Source organism: Podarcis filfolensis, assembly GCF_964270895.1.
Source record: "Podarcis filfolensis genome assembly, chromosome: 4".
Taxonomy (NCBI): Eukaryota; Metazoa; Chordata; class Lepidosauria; order Squamata; family Lacertidae; genus Podarcis; species Podarcis filfolensis.
The window spans coordinates 91,394,623-91,417,113 of record NC_139607.1 but is presented as its reverse complement, the minus strand read 5'-3'; the positions used below and the strand labels follow the sequence as shown (position 1 = coordinate 91,417,113).

Here is a 22,491-nt window from a genome sequence, read left to right as displayed (position 1 = left end):
TGGATGAAACATCGGCTCTCGATCCATTCCAGTCCGGCTTCCGCGCTGGTCATGGGACCGAGACGGCTCTGGTCGCCCTAACAGATGATCTCCGCAGGCAGCTGGATCGAGGCGGGTCGGGGCTGCTGATTCTTCTAGACCTGTCAGCAGCCTTCGACATGGTCGATCACAAACTCCTAGACCACCGCCTTGCCGACGTGGGGATCCAGGGCACAGTCCTCCAATGGCCGTGCTCGTTTCTCTCTGGTCGGGGACAGAGGGTGGCGCTTGGGGGGGAATTGTCATTGCGCCACTCCTTGGTGTGTGGAGTGCCTCAGGGTGTGATTCTCTCCCCGATGCTTTTTAACATCTTTATGCGCCCCCTCGCCCAGCTTGTCCGGAGTTTTGGGCTGGGTTGCCATCAGTATGCTGATGACACCCAACTCTATCTGTTGATGGATGGCCATCCTGACTCGGCCCCAGACACACGGACCAGATGTCTGGAAGCTGTGGCTGGATGGTTACGTGGGAGCCGGTTGAAGTTAAATCTTTCGAAGACAGAGGTCCTCTGGCTAGGACGGAGCGATATGGGATTGAGGGGGCAACTCCCATCTCTTGCGGGGGTGCAATTAGTGCCAGCATCGTCCGTTACGAGTTTGGGTGTAATCTTCGATACCTCCCTCTCTATGGAGGCGCAGATTACAGCTATAACAAAGGCGGCATTTTTTCATCTCCGCCAAGCTAAGCAGTTGGCTCTTTATCTCTCTCGCCCTGACCTAGCCACTGTGATCCACGCGACGGTCACCTCCAGACTGGATTATTGTAACTTGCTCTACGTGGGGCTGCCCTTGAGACTGACCCAGAAACTCCAGCGGGTGCAGAATGCCGCGGCGAGACTCCTTATGGGGTCTTCGCTGCGAGATCATATTCATCCGGTACTATACCAGCTGCACTGGCTCCCGGTGGAGTACAGGATCAGGTTTAAGGTGCTGGTTTTAACCTTTAAAGCCCTATACGGCCTAGGACCCTCGTACCTACGGGACCGCCTCTCCTGGTATGTCCCACAGAGACATTTACGGTCTGCAAATAAAAACATCCTGAAGATCCCAGGCCACAGAGAGGTTAGGCTGGCCTCAACTAGAGCCAGGGCTTTCTCGGCCGCGGCTCCAATCTGGTGGAACGCTCTGTCACAAGAGACTAGGGCCCTGCGGGAGCTGACATCTTTCCGCAGGGCCTGCAAGACAGAGCTGTTCCACCAGGCCTTTGGTCAGGGCGCAGCCTGACCCCCTCCTCTGGCAATCTGCACAGAATTTTGCTTAATGGTTGCCATCAATTTGATTTTAATTTGATTTTAATTAATTTTATAATGAATGTTTTTAGAATGTTGGATTATTTTGATTGTTGTTAGCCGCCCTGAGCCCAGCTTCAGCTGGGGAGGGTGGGATATAAATAAAATTTATTATTATTATTATTATTATTATTATTATTATTATTATTATTATTATTATCTAACAAAAGGGGGGAAAGCCTAGTTCAGCAATCCACAACAATATTGTTGCCAGATTGCCACCTGATTACTGTGTAGGTGGTTCCTTTAAAAGCAAAGCCTGATTTCCATTTGGGTGGGGTTTGACAAAATAATGTTAACAGCCCTTAATGGTGCAGCGGATGTCTTTTTACAGGAGTTAATTGTTAAAAGATGGGTTTGTTGATGCAGATCTCTTTTGAATGTGTTTGGAAAGAAAAAATAACCACCACCTAGAATTTGGAGGGGTGCCTGTGAGGGGCGGGGCATAACAAAATAAATAATTTTGATGCAGAAGGTGGACGCATCAGTAACTGGTTAAAAAGAAGAAGAAGCAGAGAGTAGGAATAAATGAGTTCCCCCAATGGAAGGATGTTGAAAGTGGAGTCCTCCCAAGGATTGGTATTAAGACCTGTTCATAAATGATCGAGTTAGGTGTGAGTGCTGTTGTGCTCAAGTCCTACTTGCAGGCATCTCTTTGACCTTTGTGAGACTAGGATCCTGGACTAGATGGGCCTTTGGCTCAATCTAGCAGGCTGTATCTTGGGGTGCAGTGTGCCTCTCTTCTGAGAGCTGCTTGGTAGCAATGTGCGTACTAGGTAGCCGTGTTGGTCTGTCTGTCACAGTCGAAATAAATAAAAAAATTATCCAGTAGCACCTTAGAGACCAACTAAGTTTGTTCTGGGTATAAGCTTTCGTATGTATGCACACTTCTTCAGATACAAATTCTCAATTGAAGAATCTGAAGAAGTGTGCGTGCACACGAAAGCTTATACCCAGAACAAACTTAGTTGGTCTCTAAGGTGCTACTGGACATTTTTTTTTTTATGTGTATACTGTTTGCCTTCATCACAAGAACATAGGAAGCTGCCTTATTCTAAGTCATACTATTGGTCCCCCTAGCTCAGTACTGTCTACACCAGGGGTTGTCAACCTGGTCCCTACCGCCCAGTTTCAGGATTCTAGCTGGGCAGTAGGGGGTTCTACGGCACAAGCTGAATCCTCCTTCCATCAAGCACTGGTGGGCAGTAAGGACATTTTACCATCAAGAAATATGCATTAGTGGGTGGTAGGCATAAAAAGGTTGACCAGCCCTGATCTACACTCTTCCACTTATGCTCTACTTGTGTATATCTGCAAGTAAACCAAATACTACAATATGGTATTCGCTTCCAGTTATCTCTTCCCCAAAGGAAGATAAGCCCTGACAACGCTGTTCCTACTAGTTCTCACTGCTCGGGCAAGTGGGGAATGCCTCCGATTATCATTTATTATAAAGGCATTCATATATGTGACTCTTTATACTGTGCATAAGCAAAAGAGCAGAATTCCACCTGACCTGAGAAATTTACCGTATTATGCCTAGAGTCAATGGACAGCTTTAGGATGGGTATTGGGAGCTAGCACAATTGAATGTACTTGTTTTTAATTTTAGCTATGTTGATGGTTAAAGGGTTAAGACCAAAAACACTTTACGGAAGGGATATGGTTTGAACTGGGAATTAAAAGAATAGAGAGAGAAGGGAGGTACTACGTAAAAATTGAATTATGTGGCTCTTTTTCTCTCCCAATAACAATTATTTAACCCACACTGTGGTCTCATGACAAATTCCAATGCTTGCTAGAATTCCAGTTTTTAATCACATGCATGCTGGGAGCAGGTATTCATGCTGTCCAATTAGCACAATTCATAATTATTATATTGGGTGGGGGAGTTTGCTGTTCTTATCACAGCTCTGTCTATGCTTGTTTGTTAATCAGCAGAGCCTCTGAATAATGTTTCAAGGCTAAAAAATGTAATGGTTAAAAGGCAAAGCATAACTAATGAACATACTACTCTTTCCTAAAAATGGACAAAGGGACTCTGTTTTGGGAACATACACCCACAACACCAGAGTGGTATCAGATCCCTGAAGCTGGATAGGGTTGAATTGAGGGATTAAAGAAGGATCTAGCCTGAGAGAAAATAAAGATCTGTCTATGAAGGTTTTCTTACTCTCTTAACTGCACAATTCTGTACATATCTACTCAGAAGTAAGCCCCATTGAGTTCAGTGGAGCTTACTCCTAGGTAAACAGGAGTGCACAAGATTAAAACCTATAAAATAAGTTGCAATAAATTCAGTGTTCTTATAAGGAAAACAAATTTGTACATCAGAATACTTCCAGTTGTTGTTACAACATTCAGAAAAGGTCATCCAATTTCATTTCAACAGATACTGGCGTCATCCTGTTTCTTTTATACTCATACATAACTGTCTGGTTTTGCCATTTTAAAATAGCGTTTATAAATATTTATTTTTAAAAAATAAGTTAATCAAAGAGCCATAAAATCTTTCCTTACCAGGCCTTTATTCTTTTACTATCTTGGTCTGACAGCCTTGTTGAGTTTGCATCTCCATGGCAATAGGACTGAAGCAGACTCCTTGCCAAGTGTAGAGCGAGGCCAAACAAGAATGAATGCATCCTGGAAGCTTAACAAGCTCTGGAAAGCACGTTCCTTGGCTGTGACTCTCTGCGATAGATGTCTCCTTCCTTTCCCTCCCAAAGGAAGCCTGAAAATGACCAGCAGCTCACCACTATTACTGCCAACTATGAAATAATATCGTGTCCCTGAGAATCAAATGAGGAAGAAATAAAACGTACCTACCTATGTTCTTAGCAGTTTGAAAGCACATCAAAGTGCAAGTAGATAAATAGGTACCGCTCTGGTGGGAAGGTAAACGGCGTTTCCGTGCGCTGCTCTAGTTCGCCAGAAGCGGCTCAGTCATGCTGGCCACATGACCCAGAAGCTCTACGCCGGCTCCCTCGGCCAATAAAGCGAGATGAGCACTGCAACCCCAGAGTCGGCCACGACTGGACCTAATGGTCAGGGGTCCCTTTACCTTTACCTTTATGTTCTTAAAAACCAGGCTGTTGTTTTTTTTAAAAAAGTAGCAACTTGCCAATGAGGAAAAGAATCAGAATATGGGCAAGACAAGCTTGCATAATGGGGCTATCAGTACTTTCCTAGCTATGTTTACTCAAAGTTCTCTTGCAGTTTCTGACATCAAGTTATTCGGCTTTCTCTTCAGTTCCACATCATTAGGCCAGATAACTTCCCACCAGCAGCTGCACAACAGACCAGTATCCATGGTAAGGTAGTGCAAACTGATGCTTAGATGTTCTGTGGTGAACCAGAAAATAAGTTCAGGTACGCTCAGGTGTTTAGTGAACCTCTATCAGGCTGAACGAGATATATCTAAGCATAACTGAAAGTGCAAGGGGGAGTGGAGTTTTGTATTTGACTTCTTTTTCAGAACAGAACGCAACTGGAAAGCAAATTCACCACCAAAAAAAAAAAGCACAAAGAGCGAATGCAGCATGCTTTCTCTCTCTCGCAATTTCAACACTTGCTCATCTGAGCATATACATATTTTCTAACATACTTTTTGAGTTTAGAAACCGTGAACTAATAAAGTTCCAAACCTTGCAACATTCAATTACAATGCATAAAAGTGTTTGCTCCTGTTTTAGGTATCGCTTCCTGCTTTGCCCAAATGGTGGCACTAGAGAACGTTTTCAAAGCCCTGACGCACTGAAAAAGCCAGCAGCACATTTTGCAATTGAGTGTTTGTTTGTTTGTTTGTTTGTTTGTTTGAAGTCTCACTTTAGCTTCACCAATAGTAAAAGCTAGTAAAACGAAAAGAGTGGTGATGAGCCGTGTTTGAACGATGTGAACAGGGTCTTGCTTACAGAAAAGGGCGAGGGGGAAGAAGAGAATCTGCAATTTCAAGGTTGTTAGTAAGTTGAACAATCTGTAAAAGTCTTCCATCTTTGCAGGTACTGTATTTAGAGCTCTCCAGTTGTAATGACTTGCGCAACATGGAAACAACAGAAGCTGGAACTACACTTTTATAGCAGAGGTAGGGCTGCCCTACCCCACCACTCAGTCCCAAGATGTTTTGGGACTACAACTCCCATCATCCCTAGCTAGCAGGACCAGTGATCAGGGATGATGGGAATTCTAGTCCCAAAACAGCTGGAGGGCCACGTTTGGCCACCACTGGTGTAGATGCTTCTTTCTGCCAGATGTTGTCATGTCATTAGGCCTTAGAGGAGGGAGGGAAGCAAGACACAGGGGTGGCTGTTCTTCAGTGAAACACAGATGCAATGTCTAGTTCCAGCCTAATACACAAGACATTGAATCCCACACCAATGCTTACCATTAACATCCACGTTTGCAACCCCTAAGTACAGATTTTCCCAATTCGAACAATAAAAGGCCGTTTTTGAAAGGAAGGTGGGATACATGCAACAATTAGATTCAGCTTTACGCACAATAGCACCACGTTGGCAGGTGCATTCACATGCTCACTTTGGGGACGGGGGGCCAGTGGAAGACAGTAAATGCATGCTGAAATTTAGCTCATTTAGTGAAATCGCCAACTTCCCCCCTCCCCCCATATGCTATTCAAGGCGGCCACAGAAGGCAACAGTACACAATATTTTAAATATATATATTTTACAGTTTTAATTCATCTTTAATAAAGTTTAATTTTTAATAACAGTACCTGAGGGCAGGAAGGAGTTGACATGCATTATCAAAGCAGCATTTAGTAAAATAGTTTAAAATTGTATTGCAGACACATATGCCCTCTGATGAAATTACAAATGAATATATCAGCCAATGTGCACCCCCCCACCCCAAGTTCCTCTCTGTTTTTGCCTGGCTCTTCTTTCCACCCAAACACCAGCAAGCCGTACAGGAAGCGTCCAAAAGGTGCATCATCCTATTTCGGCGTTTTTGCCATCATCAGCATCCTGAGTGGCAGCGTATCTTCAACCCAGGTGTTTGGAGAATCAATCATTCGTTCCCATAAGTTGCTTTCATCTGTTGTAGAGTCCATCCAGTCTACTGGAGTACCGTAGCTTTTACCTAAAGAAGTGGGTTTTAAAAAAAAAACATTGAATTAGCATTGCCTTTTATCTGTCGTTTACACAACAGTAACTGCAAAGTGCTATAAGCTATCTCCCTTAAGCAGTACGCACTGGGTTACAACCAGGAGAAACCTTGGACTAATCTATACTGGTGAGTTATAATGTTATAAAGGTAAAGGGACCCCTGACCATTAGGTCCAGTCGTGGCCAACTCTGGGGTTGCGGCGCTCATCTTGCTTTATTGGCCGAGGGAGCCGGCATACAGCTTCCGGGTCGTGTGGCCAGCATGACCAAGCCGCTTCTGGTGAACCAGAGCAGCGCACGGAAATGCCGTTTACCTTCCCGCCAGAGTGGTACCTATTTATCTACTTGCACTTTGACGTGCTTTCGAACTGCTAGGTTGGCAGGAGCAGGGACCGAGCAACCGGAGCTCACCCCGTCGCAGGGATTCGAACCACCAACCTTCTGATCGGCAAGTGCTAGGCTCTGTGGTTTAACCCAGAGTGCCACCCACGTCCCTTATAATGTTATAAATGTGTTATAAAATGTGACGCCAAAGGGGTGATGTACAGAGGTCAATGGAAAATTGCACTGAGAGCTACATAATGTTTTTTCTTAGCTTTTGTTGTTGTTTTTTAAGATCAGTGCAGATCCAGCACTTGTTGCACAAGCAGAAATCCTTACATGGGGCTCGTGAGGTGAATCCTGCCCAATATTTCAAGAGCACTTTGTTTCAAAGCCATTGGGTCATAGAATCATAGACATAGCTGTCAACGTTTCCCATTTTTTAAGGGAAATTCCCTTATTCCGAATAGGATTCCTCACAATAAAAGGGAAAAGTTGTCAGCTATGATCATAGAATTGTAGAGTTGGAAGGGACCCCAAGGGTCATCTAGTCCAATCCCCTGCAATGCAGGGGTCTCAGCTAAAGCATCTATGGCAGATAGCCATCCAACCTATGCTTAAAAACCTCCAAGGAAGGAGAGTCCACAACCTCCCAAGTAAGACCGTTCTACTGTCGAAGAGCTCTTCCTATCAGAGTTGTTCCTGGTGTTTAGCTGGAATCTCCTTTCTTGTAACTTGAAGCCACTGGTTAGATTCCTACCCTCCAGAGCAGGAGAAAACAAGTTTGTTCCCTCTTCCATGTGACAGCCCTTGAAATATTTGAAGATGGCTATTGTATCTCTCTGGTCCCCCCCCCCCAAAAAAAAATAATTTTGAAATTTCACCCACTTACTAGCACTAGGGTGGTGGGGAGAACTTCCACTTATCTGACATTACCTGTTCCAAGTCCTATCCTGAGGCCTCCAAGGAAGTGATTGGCTAGTTTGTTGTGATCCCAGACAGTGAGCTCCACGCAGGCTTCTTTCAAATCTTGAGGTCTGAAGCCATCATACACCATTGTATGATTGAACACTGGATTTGTTGTCTTCGCTACAGCTCTTGTTTTCTGACGGCTTTTCCTGCTTGTGTCTGGAAGGATGGTACTTCGGATAAAAGTGGGAAGAGGGAGAAAAATGACCATGAGAATAACCTTAGACACTTGAGACTTGGTTCGTACCACACAAGAAACTGCTGTTGTCCCAGTAATCTGGGGTGGGTGGGTGACTTTTGGTGGAAGTAAAGAGAGAAACTAGTTCTGCAACCGAGAAAGAAGGGATTCGATAAAACAGAGAGGGAACGCTGATAGAAGTGACCCAGCCATCTTGTGGAACAACTACCGTATTGGCCCGAATATACTTTCCCCCAAAATTCCGACTGTGAAAAGTTCAAGTGTGGCTTAAATTCGCAACTTTACAAAAATTGGCTTTTACGATATTGCTGCTGAAACAGATAAATGGTAAAATGGAACAAAAAAGGTTTTATTGCCGATTTGCGAGCTTGTGGGTCATCTCTGTTACCCATAGGATTTTCTTCTACATTTGCCTTTATGGGTGTCAGTGCCTGCGGAATTATAGAAATTGAATAGTGATTTGTGATTTTAGCGATTGTAACTTTTCGGGTATTGTCTTTTTTTCTTTTCCCCCCTTGAATTTTAAAGGTGCGGCTTATTTGTGGTTGCGGCATATATTCAGGCTAATATGCTACATAATTGTATAACTCTATCACCAGCTTTATATTATTTTTAAGTTTAAAGTAAAGGTAAAGGGACCCCTGACCATTAGGTCCAGTCATGACCAACTCTGGGGTTGCAGCGCTCATCTCGCTTTATTGGCCAAGAGAGCCAGCGTTTGTCCGCAGACAGCTTCCGGGTCATGTGGCCAGCATGACTAAGCCACTTCTGGCGAACCAGAGCAGCGCACGGAAACGCCGTTTACCTTCCCGCCGGAGTGGTACCTATTTATCTACTTGCACTTTGACATGCTTTCGAACTGCTAGGTTGGCAGGAGCAGGGACCGAGTGGATTTGTAATCTTTTGCATTATATATTTTATCTTAACAATTTTTTTGTGCTTTGGCTACTTTTGTCATGAAGCGGTTTATAAATCTGCAAAAAATAAACAGGAAACCTCCTCCCCTTGCATCTCAGGCAACAAGAGGTGGTACATTGATGTTCAGTTTGCAGGTGTGCTATTGCCACATGTGCATTAAACAGAGAGAGGTTCATGCAGGTTCATGCTTGAACTCATTTTTTCAATATCTTGTTGATACGCATCTTCACCAATTTCACAGCTGTAGCCCATCAGGGTCTATGATGTTGTGACAGAAATTGCCACAAACATGTTGGGAGCTGCTTTGGATAATAAAGAGCTTCTGGGCCATGGGCTGGTTGGACACAGAGGAATGGTGGAAGGAACCAGCTGGGGAACCACCAAGGAAAGAAGGCTCAGAGCCTGGGGAGTGGTAGTGGGACAATAATGAGTGGTCAGAAGGAGAAGACTGGGAGGAAGAGGTGTCAGAAGCTGAGGAGGTAACAGGGCTTAGTGAGCTGGGAGAATCTGTGGCAGAGGGAAGTCCAGAATCAGAGGCAGAAACTGAAGCAAGAGGGTGGGAGGAGGGAGGCCAAGAAGCAGAGTTGAGTCAGACTGCTAAAGTGGGTTTCTCCCCCTCTTGCTGTGACACGCTCCCCTCTCCCTGGTTTCCCAGAACCAAGAGAGGCATGAAAAGGGTGTAGGAGAAGTTCACTTCATGCAGGCATAGTCTCAGATCGCTTGGGGAAAACTCTAGAGAGGAAGGGAATTAGGCAGCTGTGGGGAGGCAAGAACCTACAGTCTCAGCATCTGTTTCATGGGGCAAGACCTACCAGAGATGAGTTGCTGGGCTCATTAGGCCTGACACTCCTGTGTCAATTTTGGTTTTGTTAATAAAAAGTGAACTCCAGCTTGGATGGTGTGATTCACTGCTGTCTCACTGCTGGCATTCTGGTAGTGCCCAGGATCTGCTCCAAGAGTCAGACACCCAACCTTGCCAAATTACACCTTCATTTGGTTGAATCCCTGTTCTTACCACTTAACAAATGAGTTGAGTCTATTGCCCCTGAGGACTGGGAGGTCACTGCATTCCTTCACCCAAATGTGGACTTCTCCAGTGACTGGAGGTTTTTTACCTTTGAAATAGACAAAAAAAGGAGAAAGAAAACAGAGCACAACATGGTTGGTTGATCTGTTCAAACATCCTTTGCTGTGTTTCCTCTTGTTAGCAACAAATAAGATACACAGCAAAACTTTAAAGTCTTACGAAGATATTGAATGCAGCATGGGTCAGGCATCTCAGGCCTCTCTGTCTGGCCTACAAGACAACACACACACACACACACCCCGCTCCAGACCAAAGCTCTTCCCAAGGTCACCCTCACCCCAACCATCTCTGTGATTCATTTTGCAACGGCCACTGACTGTGTACAATCTGTCTGACTGACTGGAACAATGGCACACCTTCATGCATGTGAGCGCTCCACTAATCACAGGCAAATGATGATTCTCTGCACCTTCTATCTGCAAAGGTCGCACTCACATGATACAGTAAAGGTTCAGATAATGGTGTGCAGGATTAGCTGCCTCCAGCCTGAGGCTGACCCATTGCAAGCTAACTGTTCAGTCACCGAACAGAAGGTTACTGCACCAGCTACACAGAGGGAGAACTTAGCAAGCAACACAGAATTCCAGCAACATCTAGGAGTCCCTCCATACTACTTCATAGCCAAGTAAACTTAGAGGAAGGTCAAATACAACCTTAAGGTAAAGGGACCCCTGACCATTAGGTCCAGTCATGACTGACTCTGGGGTTGCGGCGCTCATCTCGCTTTATTGGCCGAGGGAGCCGCGTACAGCTTCCGGGTCATGTGGCCAGCATGGCTAAGCCACTTCTGGCAAACCGGAGCAGCGCACGGAAACGCCGTTTACCTTCCCGCTGGAGCGGTACCTATTTATCTACTTGCACTTTGACGTGCTTTCGAACTGCTAGGTTGGCAGGAGCAGGGACCAAGCAATGAGAGCTCACCCTGTCGCGGGGATTCGAACCACCAACCTTCTGATTGGCAAGTCCTAGGCTCTGTGGTTTAACCCACAGCGCCAACCTTAGTTTACTGTTAAAAGAGTGAGGAGCCTCAGGCTGTCTCAAACACTTCCCTCATGGGAGTGAGGCCTCCATCCCTGGTTTGCAACAAGCCGTGGTTTATGCGATTTCATTTGAATATGGAAACCAATGGTTTGCCCAAACAACCGTTTAATAATAATAATAAGATTATTTATATCCTGCCCTCCCCAGCTGAAGCCGGGCTCAGAATGGCTAACAACAGTAAAAATAACACAGTTTACATAAAATCACAATCAATTAATTGAAATACATTCTAAAATCAATTCATTCTAAAATCAATTCAGAGTCAAATTAACGGCAACCATTGGGCTAGAGTTCTATGAGGATTACAGAAGGAGGGGGTCAGACTGTGCCTTGGCCAAAGGCCTGGTGGAACAGCTCTGTCTTGCAGGCCCTGTGGAAAGATGTCAAGTCCTATAGGGCCCTAGTCTCTTGTGACAGCGTTCCACCAGATCGGGGCCATGGCTGAAAAGCTCTGGCTCTGGTTGAGGCCAGTCTAACCTCCCTGTAGCCCGGGATCTCGAAGATGTTTTTATTTGAAGACTGTAAGGTCCTCCATGGGACATACCAGGAGAGGCGGTCCCATATGTACGAGGGTCCTGGGCCGTATAGGGTTTTAAAGGTTAAAACTAGAACCTTAAACTGATCCTGTATTACACCGGGAGCCAGTGCAGCTGGTATAGCACCGGGTGAATGTGATCCCGCGGCGAGGACCCCGTAACACAACCAGAAGCCATGGTTTCATCCTGGTTGCTTTGCAACTAAGGCATAGTTTGAGCAAACCATAGTTTGCCAGGTCTGAATGACATGCCATTAAATTAGGGAGGCAAAACACCCCATGAAGCAAACTTGGAAAGCGGGTAACAGAAAGATACTTACCCCCAACAGGCTGTGGAACATATTGGAGAGCTATTTTCATGTCCCCTCTGTTCTCCAGATCAAGACCAGCTAGTGGAGTCTGACCAAACAAAAACAAAAAACCAATGACTATGTAATACAAGCAACATCGTGAAATATGTGGTCCAATTAAACCCCAAAATAGATTTACTAACGTATCTCAAAGACACAGTTCCAGAAGACAGAAAGAAATTATTATGCCATGATTTAGCTGCAAGGATTTTATATGAAAATACTGGGGTGAGAGTAGATTAGGGAATGCCCCCATTTAAAGGAATGGCTTATTTAATTATGGGAACAGGCAACCTCCTACTCAAGATGCTTTGGGGTCTTCAAAGGGAAAAAGAAAATTACACAACAAAGGGCAATCTTCAAGGAACTCTGGAACAGTATGACAGAGAGGGATTCGTCTTTGTTAATTTTATGAGAAGATATGAATATGAGTCTTCTCAAACTGAATAAATAAATGGGACATTAAATACATTGCTCCTATTAACTATGGGTGGTATTCAATGCTAGTCATACTCGAGAGTAGCCCCACTGAAATTACTGAATGTGACTAACTTAGAACCACTAACTTCAGTGGATATATTCTTCAGTATGATTAGCATTGAATAAAACCCTTAGATTATGTCGGTTCATTTCTTTTTCTTCTTTTTGGTTAAATTATTAATTACTGTTATTTAATTTCTAACTGCTATTTAATTTCTAACTTACTGCTATTTAATTTCTAACTGGGCTAATGTTAATTGTCCAGTTTTTGTTTTTTGTAATTGCCATTATAGATACTCAGTTGCTTTCCACATTGCTATTACTCATTTTGAATACTGTATTGATATATAAAGGTAAAAGGTGGTTAAGTCCAGTCAAAGGTGACTATGGGGTGTGGCGCTCATCTCGCTTCAAGCTGAGGGAGCTGGCGTTTGTCCACAGACAGCTTTCCAGGTCATTTGGCAAGCATAGCTAAACTGCTTCAGGCACAACAGGACACTGTGACGAGTGCCAGAGCACATGTTTCTTTTTCTGCCGCAGTGGTACCTATTTATCTACTTGCACTATTTATCTACCTATTTATCTACTTGCTTTCAAACTGCTGGATTGGCAGAAGCTGGGACAGAACAACAGGAGCACACCCTGTCGTGGGGATTCGAACCACCAACCTTCTGATCTGCAAGCCCAAGAGGCTCAGCGGTTTAGACCACAGTGCCATCCACTCCCTCTGTGTTGACATATATTTCCTAATAAACTATCTTTAAAAAAACAACAACACTGTCCACAAAACCTAATATTGTAGCATCTCTTATTTGTGTGTTTTCACAAATCCTGTGTGGGAAATGGGTGCAAACTGAGCTTATCAGCTGATAACAGAAACATTTAATTAGCCACCTACTGGGGGCCATGCAAACTGCAGCATGAAGAACCACCTTAGGAAAATATGTACTGGGAGAGATTTACATCTGCTTCCAGGTTAAATCTCAGACACCTTTTTAATAGAAATATTTTTAATCAGCTACACCGGGGGTAGCCAACGTGGTGCCCTCCAGATGTTGTTGGGACTACAAACCCCATCATCCCTTATTGCTGGCCATGCTCGTTTGGTTGGGGCTGATGGGAACCAGAGTCCAACTGCATCTGAAGGGCACCACGTTGCCTACCTGTGGACTACATGTTGCAGCACTGTTGAAAATTATACAGAAGCCAAAGTAGAAATTCATCACACTGGGCAAGGTTATTAATTTCAGTGATAATTGTTGGTATGAAAACAATACTTTCTATGAATGTAAATGATAGCACAGGAATTATAAACTGGTAGCCGTATGATTCAGAATTTTGGCTGTTGCTATTTACTCATTTATGAAATCATTGAGGGGTAGAAGAGAGTTTGGCCGACGCTCATTATAGACCAAAAACCATTAACTCACTCTTGGCTTAAGCGGGTACCAAATCATCTGCTTGTTCTGCCTGTCTTCCCAGTCCCATTCTCCCAGGTCCAGCTCCACTTCGCCCAGGAAACTGTTACGTCCAAACGTGTCATTGTGCCACACGGAGACATTCAACCTCTGGGACGCCAGGAGAGCCCTGTCAACTTTATACTGCAAAAGAGACAAAACAGACGCTTTAAGTATGCATTTATCTACAGAATTAGAATTGTGCGTTAGAACTGTGAGCTGCAGATGAAGCATGCTATTCCAACGAAGAGGTGGGCAGTAGATTGGGTTTACTTCGCCAGCATCTACCTTGCTGGAATGGTGCACCAGCAGAGCCAACCTGGCACTCACTCCTGCCAGTGTGTTTGCACCATGCCCACCTCCCTATTATCCTCAGTGACTCAGCTGTAAGGAGGTCAGATAAGCCCCACTAACCTCTACTGGTTAAACCAAGCTATCATTCAGAAAATGAATTAGTTTACTGAGCTGGGCTCGCACATTCAAACAAACCATGCTTAGGCTAAACGAACCATGACTATGTGCTGCATTCATTCTGGTACTATTAATTATACAAGTTACCCTTAATATCTCATTGAAGACAGGGTTCAACGTCTTCTTCTTCACCGACGTTTTTCTTTTGCCCAGTTTGTACTTCTCTGGTAGCAAGTAACTCTTCACATACCTGAGGAGATTTAACCACCAGTCTGGTTAACGTAACATTTGAATCTGGAAGAAGGCTTTCAGGGAAACCCAAGAGCAAAACGAGCACCTTTTGTCTGTAGCTCTCCTAGCCTTAAAACTGAACAGTAGCCAATCTTACACTGGGAATTTCAAAAGGGTATCTATAATTACGAAGCACTCAAGTTTGTTCCCAGGCCTGAAACGTCAGAAACGGGATGCCCGCTTGTGCAGGAAAGAATTTTAAAATTATTATTAAAAACTCTTCTGTGCAAGATCATTTCAGTCTTGCTTGGTTTCACCTATTTATTTATATCATGCCTTACCTTCAAGCAGCTCAAGGTGGCAAACACACTTCTCCTTAGGAGGAAGATGGTCAAATGATTTCAACACTGCTGGCTTCCACTAAATTTGTCAGCTTTCAAATGCTGGAGAGTGGGACTCTCCCCCACCCCTGTCTGATTGGTTTTATAGAGTACAATACCCTGTAAATATGCTACTGAATGCTACAATCAAGGAAGAGGAAACAAAAGATCTGAAAATAACTTTACTGGCAAAATGGGCCAATTCTACTGCCCTTTGGAATGAAAAATTTGGAGGAGATCTCTGAAGAAGAGAAAGCTCATACCAATAACAAACTTAGTTGGTCTCTTAAGGTGCTACTGGAAGGATTTTTTTTTATTTTGTTTAGACCACATTTGCAACTTTTGCTAGTTTAAAGTAATCTGTTTCAAAGATGCCGTGTTCTTCGCTCTATAAGATGCACCAGACCACAAGACGCACCTAGTTTTTGGAGGAGGAAAACAAGAAAAAAAATCTGAATCTCAGAAGCCAGAACAGCAAGAGCGATCGTTACGCAGTGAAAGCAGCAATCCCTCTTGCTGTTCTGGCTTCTGGGATAGCTGCGCAGCCTGCATTCACTCCATAAGACGCACACACATTTCCCCTTACTTTTTAGGAGGGAAAAAGTGAGTCTTATAGAGCAAAAAATACGGTATATGTTAGTTTTGCATAAGTGTGCTTTGATTGATATATATATATATATATATATATATATATATATATATATATATTTGAATACATACACACACACGAGGCACCCTCCACCTACACTTACGGATCTGAACGCTGCTTCTTAACATCTGCAATTGCCAAGTCCTTGCCCTGGGCGACGAAAATATGAAGTTCCTTCAGCTGCTCCACATAATCAATGGCAAACTGGAGGTTTCCTTTCACATCCACGTTTCCAAAGTCTCCACTGTAGATGCTCATCACGCTGGTGCTGACCTGCAGAAGTCACCGAGCAGAGAACAAGCCCTTAAAAAAAGAAATCCTTATCCCTTCCTGCAGACTCTTTTAAGGTGGGAAATAAATCTACGTTCATGGCTGAACTTCATCTACGCATAGCTGAAGGCAGCAAAGAACAATTCAGAGTGGCTCTGCAGATGTCATCCCAGGGAGAGAGAACAGTTTATATTCAAATAATGCACGCTCATTTTCAAACCAGATGGGAAATCATCAAACACAACACATGCAAAGAGTGGTTTTGTTGGATGGAACCCAGAAAAATATATATATATATTGCCCTCTGCTCTCAGATATGCTAGCAGTTTTCCTCCATCTGCCTTCCCGCCTGTACTCACAAACCACTTATAAATTTGTGCTCAGACCTGATAAATTATAAAGTGATTGGCAGCTTGGTTATCCACCATTATGTTATAGCACTTTCAGCATAAGAGTTGCTTTACAACCTTCATCTTGCTTTTTCGCAAATGATGTTATGCTAGAGGTCACTGTTATTCCCATTTTACAGATTTATTTATTAAAAAACTAAGAATCGCAAGTGGAGCTCACTTGCGTCTGCCCAGCAAATTCAGGGCTGAGATAGGACTTTGGTCTACTTTGAACTCTCATGGACTATAGGAAGCCAGAACAGGATCAGAATTCTGTATCAGCATATAGAATTTCACAAGGTTCATATAATGACTCCTGTTTTCTCCAGGAACAATAGGAATGTGCCTACCTATGGTTTGTCTATTCAGACATCCTGCCAGCCAAAAACCATCGTGGTTTGGTGGTTAATCACAAACCATGATCTCCCAGTTCCAACCTAACACCAAACCATGGATTCCTTAGCCATGGTTTGGCTGCATAACTATTAAGGCACCAGGGTTGGCTACAGCTCCCTGCCAAGAATATCTTCAATGGCAAACTCAGGCTTATCATTTCACTGAAATAAATGCTTAGGAGCAGAAGGGCCCCAAAAGGTTATGCTGAACAGAAAATGGGAAATGAGAAGTTAATTCAGATAGCGGAAAGAATCTGGATGTTACAACTAGTTAATGGTCAACTGCAACAGCATCAAGCATCACACATCACAATATTAAACAGAGGCTCTGCTGCTACTGCAGAGTTAAAGAAAACGAAGTATTAGCAAAAGCAGTGTTATTAACTAAAGCTTTCGTCTACATACAGAAGACAAGGACGCCAAGCCAGAAGAGCCACTAAGATTGGTTAGCGAACTGGGGCTCTTCTTGATTCTGCCAAGTGGGTAACTGCTGTCTGAAGCGGTATCTGTTTCTCTGTCATCGCTCTACAAGATATTACACAAAGAGAAAAAAAGAAGTCTGTGCAGGTGTTCAAAAAGTGGCGAAATATATTGCCATGCGGCACACAATTTCAACAAAGTAGGTCTGCCAAAGTAGGCTTGCCATTCTGCGATGCAAAACTGTAGGGGACAACCATTAATGAATAGCATGCAAGAACTTCGCTGTCTCAAATATATAAATCACGGAGAAATTAAGAAAGAGGCAAATGTGTGTTCGTTTTATCGGCTGCCATCACTGTTCCTGGGCCAGTAAGACACCAAGTCCAAACTCCTACCTCAGAGACAATACACTACTCAGTGTGGATGCCCTGCTTAGCTTTACAGTTTAGCCTTTATGATTCAGATCAGGGCAAGCAGCAAGTGCCATTCTTCGGCTCCATTTCCCATCAGCAGAAAGAGCCATAGCCTCTGCTTTCATTGCCGAAGGTCCCTGGGTTTAATCCAGGTGAGGCTGGAAAAGACTCACCTGAAACTCAGGAGAGCCTCTGCCAGCCAGTGTAGGCCAGGGGGTAGCCAATGTGGTGTCCTCCAGATATCTGCTGGACTACAACTCCCATCATCCCTGGCCATTGGTCATGTTGGCTGGGGCTGATGGGAACTGTAGTCCAAGAAGATCTGGAAGGTGATGCATTGGCTATTCCTGAGCTAGATGGATCAACAGACTGATTCAGTATAAGGCACCTTCCTAGTTCCCCAGCCATTGTGACAATTTGTCAGGCATGATGGGAGTTCCAGCTGACAACATCTGGAGGGGTGCTGCGTTGCTTGATTCAGGACATTGCTTGATACACTGCCAGAAATCCCCAAGACTCACTCCTCCACCCTGACCTCTCAGGAACAAGCTAAGTAACAGTGTCAGAAGACTCAAGTCTCTGCAGTACTCCTCCTGAGCCAGTCAGTACTCCCTGAAAGTAGGCAGTCAAGATTCTGCATTTCTCAAACAAGCAAAAAACAAGCAATAATAATAATGATAATTTATTATTTATACCCCGCCCATCTGGCTGGGCTTCCCCAGCCACTCTGGGCAGCTTCCAAAAAAATATTAAAATACCAAATATATATATATAAAAGCAAGCAAACAAAAACCCTTACCTCCTCCTGCGTAAATGTTGGGACTGATTTGCTCATCCTTTTGATTTTCTCCGGATGTGAGAACTGGCTATCAGGGAAAGAAGGTGCTGTGGAAACTGGAAAAAAGCAGCAGTTCTTGTTTAGAAAGCTAATTAGATTCTAATACCACGGGGGACGGGGACGAGTCATAGATTGCTTTTGGAGGGGGGGGGGAATGAAGAAGACATGCATGAGAAACTTCAACATGCAGGATGCACTTACTAGGAGTTGCAACACATATCACAAGGAAGCTGCAACGAAGGACACGGACGAGAGCTGTGCATGCCCTTCCAACATCTCCAGCCACCCTATACAGGGCACAATGGCCTCCAGATGTTGATTGACTACAACTCCCATTGGCCATGCTGGCTGGGATTGAATGGTGTATGCACTCTGCAACATCTGCAGGTTTTGCACATTATTTTTCCTGATGTGGGTATATTTTAAAAAGCCTCCCACACATGATACCCGAAGACACTAAATGAAGGTGCAAGTATCTCCTGTTACTTCATGATGTCTGAAGCGACTCTTTCTCTAGCCAGGAACTGATATGACTCTATGGTAGAGCAGGGTTTCCCCTGCTTAACATATTAACTCCCCACCACCACCACCACCTAAGTATTGATTTGATTCCTCTTGCACGTCGTCCACTACGTGGCACTGGCTCCCCAGATATTTGCCTTCACATAGTATTTCAAGTGTCAGTACTGGGAAATCTACAGTCGTGGGTTCTCAGTATCGTTGTTGGCATCTGTCTGTCTCAAGAGGAAACGGAATGCGCCTCCATGGGTGAAGCTAAACAGCTGTGTTAGCAGCACCCAAGTGACCTCCCTTGGGCGCAATCCTGTGCAGTGTGTATGGAGTTCCTAGACTGCCCAGACGACAAGACCCTTACTGATGTGGTCCAAAGGAAAGCAAGATGTTTGGCAACAGCTTGGCTGCAGGAGTTGATGGAAGGAGGCATACAAAGGGCCATCCAACCATTCTTGATAGAGGGCTGAATTAAATGCACAAATTTTGCCTGCACCTAGCAAGATGTATGGGACTGTCCTTCTGCCCCCTGCTCCTATAGCTATGGATGGAGCATTGTGGTATTCAGGAATATAAAGAGCCTTTTTCATGATGCTGCCAGTTCTTCTTTACTGGGCCTTCCCTTTCCCATCCAGTATCACTATCAAGCTTTGATGCTGCAAGAATCCCAGGAGGTGGTTCTAAAAGGCTCAGTGTTCAGGGATCTTCCCATTCCACAGCAAGTCCGTGAATTACAACTTGGTTACAAACAGCAAATGGAACACACACCCCACGCTAAATATGCACGTCCTGCTGCAGAAGTAGCTTTACAAGATACAAGCCATTAGTAAAACAACAACAAGAACAAGAACAAACTCCAAACGTATTATTAGTCAGCCAATATTAGCAGCAACGAAAGAGTGTGAAGCCACAAAAGGTTTTAGCTACTGTGTGCAGGAAGGGACATTATTACTCACTTCCTGGAGCGTTCTCATCAGGCTGATCTGCTTTTTGATCTGGTCAAAATTGCAACGTTAAATACTGTCACACTCCGATGCCGCTCTTGGCTGTGCTATAATCGCAGGTGAACTGGACACTTTGCATGCAACGTCTCAGCTATTTCCCCCGCAATCATTGCTTCAGAATTCTATGCCTACTGCATTGCAGAATGCAGAAACCGCCTTCTTGACTGCTGGAGCCACGATTGGTCTTGTCCACTCAATCCGCCAGAGCCTGTCTTCGCAAGCAGGGGAAGTCCCTAACTCACCATGGGTTTGAGACCCATTGGCTGGCCTCACCTGGTTTAGCCGGCCAGTCAAAGCCATTTCCTGGGATGTGGCCGCTGTCGCATGCTGACAGCATCTAGGAGCCACAGGTGAGAGCTGAGTGCAGGCTGGGGACCCAAGGTGGACAAACTGCCCCAGAAGGAGAACAGCATGTCCCCCCACAGAGGCACAACCCCTCCCATACACCCCAACAGCACTATAGACACACAGATGAACATCACCCAGGAGTCTAAATCATGCAATACTCTTATCTAAAAACCTGGCAGGCAGAAAGGTCTTTTGCTGCTAAGAACGAAGAAACACTACTGAAGCAGGTTACGTTCATGCAGGCACAAATAAAATAGTTACCATCTTCCGCACTAAGCATTAAATCTTCCTTTGGGAGGTTTCCTTTATCTGCACAAGAGGGGGGGAAACGTTGACATAGTTAGACATTCCTGCTGTTTAGGGAGGTCGCTGTGGGCTCTCAACATAGGCCTCTAGAGGTGGAAAAGAAAGATGCTAACTCGGGAGCAAACACACAGAAGAAGCCTTTTTTAATGAAGTATTACAGTGTAAAGAAATGCACCTTAAAAAATGAGGCAGCCATGCCATCCTTTCTAGCACAGACTACATGGCAGTTACTTTGTGGGCACCTAGGAGCCCCAAAAGTTGTGTCTGAGGCCTTGCAGGGTTTCTCCCGAAGTTGTGCTGGAGGCCCTGTGAGGCCTCGGATGCCACTTCCGAGGCCCTGAAAGGTCTTCAGCATGACTTCCAGGGCCTCGTGAAGCACCGGAAGTCGCGTCAGAGGCCCTTTGGTGTGGGTGCTGAGCAGGCTTTTGTGGGTGCCTGGAAGCCCAGGGCCCCTTATGGTTGGTGCCAGTGCTTGCACAATCTACGTTATGCTGGTGCGGCACATTTCCCCAGAGGAATACCATTAAGTGACTTTAACTTGGTGCCACATTGGATACAACCCTTTTTTTAAAAAAAAAAAAAAAGTAGCTTGGGATGCATAGACCTTCCAAAGGCAATTCTTAACAACGGCGAGGCAGGTGGGAAAAAGAATTCTAAGAAAACCTTCAAGGAGTATGGAAGATTTCAGACAAGTTTTTTTGCTCACTTGATGTGGCTGATGGTATGTCCTCTAGACTTTTGGAAGGGATCTGCCTATTTGAACTCCTTTTCAAAGCCTCCTTTACAGGGTTTAGTTCTTCTTCCGAACCTGTTTCAAGACAAAAACACATGAACACTGCACAACGCACAGGCATGTACCTTAAACAAGCATAGCCCTTTTAAGAAAATAAATAAATAGCTTTGGTGGGTAGGAACCCACAGGTGTTTCAGCTAAGAGGCTAAGGCAACCTTGGGTCCTCAGATACAGGTGGACTACAACACCTATAATTCCTGATAGACGGCCATGATGGGAGGCAGTGATGGGGGTTATAGTCCAACAATATCCAGGGAACCAAGAAGGCTGAGCTAAAGTGTGAACTGGAAAGATTAAGCTGTTATGTAGCACACATCATTTTATTTTTTAAGTTGCTTCTGTGTGAAGCAACGAATAAGTCGAATAAATAAAAGCAGCCATCATGCTGCCCGACAGTTGTTGTTGGACTACAACTCCCATTATCCCTGACCCCTGGGCCATGCTGACTGGGGCTGGTGGAAGCTGGAATCCAACATCTAGAACAGTGTTTCCCAAACTTGGGTCCCCAGCTGCTTTTGGACTACAATCCCCATCATCCCCAACCACTGGTCTTGCTAGCTAGAGATGATGGGAGTTGTAGTCCAAAAACAGCTGGAGACCCAAGTTTGGGAAACGCTGATTTAGAGGGTACCATGTTTGCCATTGCCTAGAGAGCACAGCTCCCTTCCTGAGCCGCAACTGACTGGCAAAGGGGAGGGCAGGATTCTAAGAGGCAAATGTTAGCAAGCCTATTGTGCAGCTGCAAGGAGGGCATCTATCCGTTGTTCTGGGAGATTATGGGAAAATACACATATCTGCAAAGCAGTATGGATTTTAATCCAAGGTGAAGGGTTGGAAAAGAGTCCCAAGAAGGTGAGAATAACTACCTTAGAGAAACGATGCAAAGGCAAATTGTTACGATGTGCCCTTGGGTTTATTGCACTAGACCAGGTGTGGAAGAACCTTTGGCTCTCTAGGTGTGACTTAGCTGCAGCTCTCATAATCCCTGGCCATTGGTCACAATTTCTGGAGGTGGAGCTGATGAGAGCTGTAGCTCAGCCACATCTGGAAGGTCAAAGGTTCTCCAGACCTGCAAAGGGATCTGGTGCCCAAAACACACTTTTTAAACCATAGGACTTTGTTTACAGGATGGCCAAGTGCACAGAAAAGCACTGGGCCAGCAGGATACCAGGCACCTGCCACCTCAATTTGCCAGAGGCATATTTGTGTCATGTGCCTCAGCATCTTCTAGGTACCTAGCAATACCCCCGAATGAACAAGGTACCCAATATTCGACATTGGGGGGCTAATTGTCTACTATTGATCTATTAATGTACTAAAAATATTTTCC

At 44.6% G+C, this 22,491-nt stretch overlaps 1 protein-coding gene across 49 annotated transcripts in view; it reads right to left on the bottom strand.

The window, feature by feature from the left end:
- Window positions 1–5,990: 5,990 nt before the first annotated feature.
- SYTL2 (synaptotagmin like 2) overlaps window positions 5,991–22,491 on the bottom strand; it is a 63,174-nt gene continuing 46,673 nt past the window's right edge. For 18 of the 49 annotated variants that reach the window (XM_083609422.1, XM_083609442.1, XM_083609437.1 and 15 more), the window contains 11 exons: window positions 21,075–21,176; window positions 20,324–20,371; window positions 18,162–18,256; window positions 16,935–17,054; window positions 15,579–15,748; window positions 14,363–14,465; window positions 13,778–13,948; window positions 11,838–11,916; window positions 9,870–9,969; window positions 7,705–7,910; window positions 5,991–6,421 (listed from right to left, as the gene is read on the bottom strand). In XM_083609422.1, the coding sequence (XP_083465548.1) occupies window positions 6,276–6,421; window positions 7,705–7,910; window positions 9,870–9,969; window positions 11,838–11,916; window positions 13,778–13,948; window positions 14,363–14,465; window positions 15,579–15,748; window positions 16,935–17,054; window positions 18,162–18,256; window positions 20,324–20,371; window positions 21,075–21,176 (1,340 nt within the window). In that variant the 3' untranslated portion in view covers window positions 5,991–6,275. Of the gene's footprint in view, window positions 6,422–7,704; window positions 7,911–9,869; window positions 9,970–11,837; window positions 11,917–13,777; window positions 13,949–14,362; window positions 14,466–15,578; window positions 15,749–16,934; window positions 17,055–18,161; window positions 18,257–19,666; window positions 19,706–20,323; window positions 20,372–21,074; window positions 21,177–22,491 lie in introns of all 49 variants that reach the window. The other 31 variants (XM_083609434.1, XM_083609405.1, XM_083609417.1 and 28 more) reach the window with 3 other exon arrangements.